This window comes from Pundamilia nyererei, unplaced genomic scaffold (genome assembly GCF_000239375.1).
Source record: "Pundamilia nyererei isolate P.nyererei 1_Seehausen unplaced genomic scaffold, PunNye1.0 scaffold00614, whole genome shotgun sequence".
NCBI lineage: Eukaryota > Metazoa > Chordata > Actinopteri > Cichliformes > Cichlidae > Pundamilia > Pundamilia nyererei.
In genome coordinates this window covers 23,094-26,982 of record NW_005188015.1, presented here as the reverse complement: position 1 = coordinate 26,982, position 3,889 = coordinate 23,094, and the positions used below count along the sequence as shown (strand labels likewise).

The window sequence follows — 3,889 nt, the reverse complement described above, 5'->3', positions numbered from 1 at the left end:
ATGCCCCATAGCTGCAGAAAAGGCTAACATTGTTATATTTTTACAAAAAAAACAGCTAAACATGAGAGGTTTTAGGACAAAGTTTGTGTTTTCTATTCTTTAAGCACCAGTTTGAGCACCGTTTAAGCACCTGCACCGTTTCAAAAGTACCGGTTTGGCACCGGTATCCGATAAAACCTAAACGATACCCATCCCTACTCCAGTTTCCTCTCTTTAAAACTACATGTTGTGAAACACATGCATCCAGTTCACTCACAAAGTGGACCTTTAAAGAGGAAAAAAAGGTTTCAGCAATCAGTCGAAAATCATGAAATCAATAAAGATTGTTTTTATTTTTGAAAGATGACATGGACAAACACAAAGCAGAACAAACACACGACAACCAAAATCATCCAGGTCACAGTCTTTATCCATAAGTTTGCTAATGTCCGGAATTTACTTAATTCATCATTGGTACTATGAAGGTGATAATGTTTCTCTGTTGCTATTGTTAAAGCTATAGTAATGAATCTTTTTCTAAATATATATAATTGGCTAGATCAGTTGTTTTCATCAGTGCTTTTGTTTATTATATGAATTTGTCTTTAAGAGTTTCAAGTGTTACATGAAACTCTTAAAGTGTATTCTGTGGTTTTGTGGATGAATCAAACTGATCATGATGGTAGAAAAAACAAGTGCATTTACACATCAGTGATATGCTTTTTTTGGGAATTAGGATTCTGCCACCCAGTATTGGGTAATATATATTTCTTTAGCTTTTAAATGCTGCACTGTGGCACTTTTCAAAACCAGCAACAACTGCCTTTCTATCATGTGGCTGCTCGGTATGCTGTGTGCTCTACATTTGGTGAGGACACTAGTATTTACACCTTTCTTCTGTACTACCATTAAAACAACAGAGAATTTTAGAAACTTGTACAAGCTTTCGTTTCTTGCTAACCGTGGCAGTAAATGCAGGGATGTTTTAAGTTTTTACTTCCTTAGGTTATACTTCCTCATGAGACTTGCAGACACTTTAGTTGTTAGACTATAAGCTCTGCTTATCTTTCTGCCTCTGGTTTGTTGGGACGTCTCGATCTAAACCAGCTGAAAGAAAAAGGTGGAAACCAGTTAGAAAGGAGGAAAGCTTCTCAATTGATTTTGGTTACATCATAATTAATGCTGTAACTCATGTAAATACATTTGAAATGCCTCACCACTCAAAGATGACCAGTGTGCTGACAAGTATTATGATTCCCACAGTCTTCATTACAGTCATTTTCCCCCAGTGTTCATCACCTGCAATGCGACAGCACAGTCAACTTCTTGATGAAAAATGACTCCTCACAAATGCAATTCCTGTGTTTACCTTCAAACAGCAGCTGACTGCCTGCTGATATCTGGATGCCCAGATGATTCCCGCAGCTGCAGTAAAACAATTTGTCTCGATCGAGTTTGGTCACCTCAAAGCTGTAAACCTTTGTGTCAGCTTTGATCATCTCCAGTTTATCACCACTGGTCATGAACCAGACATAGCTGTCAACAGGAGGGTTTGCCTGGCAGGAACACGTTAGAGTCACCATGCTGCCCACTGATACAGGACCAGTGGGACTGATCAGCCTGGGAGGGTCTGGAAGAGATTTTGGAGTGAATAAAGGTGCACAAAGAGAGAAGAGGCTCTTTATAAAGGTTTTCTCTAAAAGATAAGGCCTTCATGTCTTACATGAAACATTGAGAGTTTCTTCTGTCTCTGCTGTCTTGGTGTCTTTTCCTTGGTTCACAGGATATCTGGCAGAGCAGCTGATCTTCTTTCCATCATGTGTGTCTGACAGAGTGATGTTCTGCTGGATTTTAGTTGTAAAGCTTCCATCTGTGTTTTTCTCTGTTTTGTTGTGAGAGTCTTGTTGGAGATTCCAGGTGAGTTGAGGAGGGGAGTGTGGACAGGGAGTGAGAGCTGAGCAGGTTATAGTGACAGACTCCTTCTCCTTCAGATCACCTGAGATTGTAATATTGGGCCTCCAAGGAGAATCTGTGGTTTCACAACAGACACATCAAATTAATACAGGTATTATTTGGATTTTAGTACACAAGGCTGATAACTATTCAAATACAGTTGTGTACTTACAAGTGTGTAGTTTTTAAGCTTTGCGCTTTGAGGACTCATTGGCATAGAGGTGTAATCATTACACCTCTTTACATTATTTAATAATAATACATACTTGGGAACAATAATGTCTCAAAAAATAGCATTGTGCTCAATGGAAAAATAAACCAATTCTGATAAATTTGAGGAAAAATACTTTAAAGCTACTCAGTGATGGTGGTTCAGTTCACGCCACTCTTTGAACTCACCCTGTAAATCTTTGTGATTGGATCTTCAGCAGTGATGATGTTATTGTGCTGACAAAAACTACGTTTTACTCAAGTACTCAAACCACCTTCATTTTCCTGTGGATTTTTTGAAAATACAAACCTATCAATGAGGATCGCCATCTGCATTGATACATCTTATACGCCTAGAATTGAAGCAAATAAGTACTTGTGCTCAGTCCCTGTGAAAACAATTTAGGCACACTAAAGTAATCCGATTGGTCCCAGATGACAGAGTTTTGCATTTCATATTAAATCTACTCTTAAATATATAATCGAGCTTCATTATTGCACCTCACATGCTCTGGAGAAAGTTCTGTGCTGAAACACATGAGTACATTTCTGCTGTCAGTTGTTGACGCTGGAATACAGTCACACCACCACAGTTGTTACTTTTAAACTGCAACCTCTTTTCTACAACTGAGATTTGATGATTATAACATTTCTGGGCTCATTTTAGGGCTGTAAAATGTGGATCATATTTCTTTCCAGCCAATCATGCACATTGGGACAGGGTACAACAAACACAAACACTCTTTGTGAAGTCGAGGTGGTGTCATCTAAATAAATAGACATATGTTCTGAATTTCCACATTTATATCTAGTTCTTTTCTTGGTTATGACTCCAGCACAGCATTTTCCCTCTCTCTACTCTAACTTTCAGCCCTGTGATTTATGATGATGATTTAAAGTTTTCTATAACAATATAAATAATATAATTTGTTATTTATTATAAACTATCTTACCTCTAACTGTAATTTGAAGATGATCACAGTAAGCTGTCGCCTTGAATGGTTCACTCTCTACTCTGAAGAAGTATGTGTCTGTGTACTTGGTGGATAAATCAGAAAACAGAGTGGTGCAGTCTCTCTGACTCAGGTTCCCAGTAATTCTCATTGGATAGATGCTAACTGCTCCACTACTGTTGAAGATCACATTGTTTGGATCTATTAAAAGTCTACTGTCACTTTTAATCCACACTCCAGCAACTGCTCTTCTCCCATTAAAAGCCTTTTCTGGTTTAGCTCTAAAGTTACATGGGATTTGGAGACAAGATCCACTCAGTGCTTCCATCTGCTCTGGTGTAGTGACGAGTAAAGCTGAATCCTCAGGACAAGCAGCCAGAGCGCCTGTGAAATTAGGAATTTAGTGTCTAGATTAAAATAATGTGGAAAATATTAGCATGCATGCAGATGTTCAAATGTTGGAGTAATGTCTCTGAAATAAAAACAACTCACCTGAAAGAATGAGGATACTCAGTAACATGTTGGTTCTCAACATGTTCACACACAGTGCTGCCATGACACTCATCATCTGACGTTGCAAACACAACTCAGTCAACAGGTCGACAAATTCCTAGATTTACATATTTTATACATAGTGATATATTCAGGCATTTATATTTATCCACAGGATGAATATCATTGTCACATATAATATGATAATGTGTAAAATCTACTTACCCTGAAAGTCAAACCAACAAGGATCTCTTTTTTGGCTTAAAATGATAAGAAGTAAAAGTATCATACACGCACTTATA

The 3,889-nt window shown here is 37.9% G+C and overlaps 1 protein-coding gene across 2 annotated transcripts; it reads right to left on the bottom strand.

Annotated features, from left to right (window-relative positions):
• Window positions 1-398: 398 nt before the first annotated feature.
• LOC102206943 (B-cell receptor CD22-like) lies at window positions 399-3,889 on the bottom strand. Of its 2 annotated transcripts, none has more exons than XM_005754637.1 (7): window positions 3,813-3,889; window positions 3,588-3,705; window positions 3,096-3,479; window positions 1,703-2,008; window positions 1,349-1,609; window positions 1,197-1,278; window positions 399-1,086 (listed from the first exon to the last, which is right to left on the bottom strand). In XM_005754637.1, the coding sequence occupies exons 2-7, from the start codon at window positions 3,661-3,663 to the stop codon at window positions 1,041-1,043; spliced, it is 1,155 nt and encodes a 384-aa protein (XP_005754694.1). In that variant the 5' UTR covers window positions 3,664-3,705; window positions 3,813-3,889; the 3' UTR covers window positions 399-1,040. The 2 variants fall into 2 exon arrangements, with proteins under 2 accessions (XP_005754694.1, XP_005754695.1); XM_005754638.1 differs by having other exon boundaries at window positions 3,588-3,663.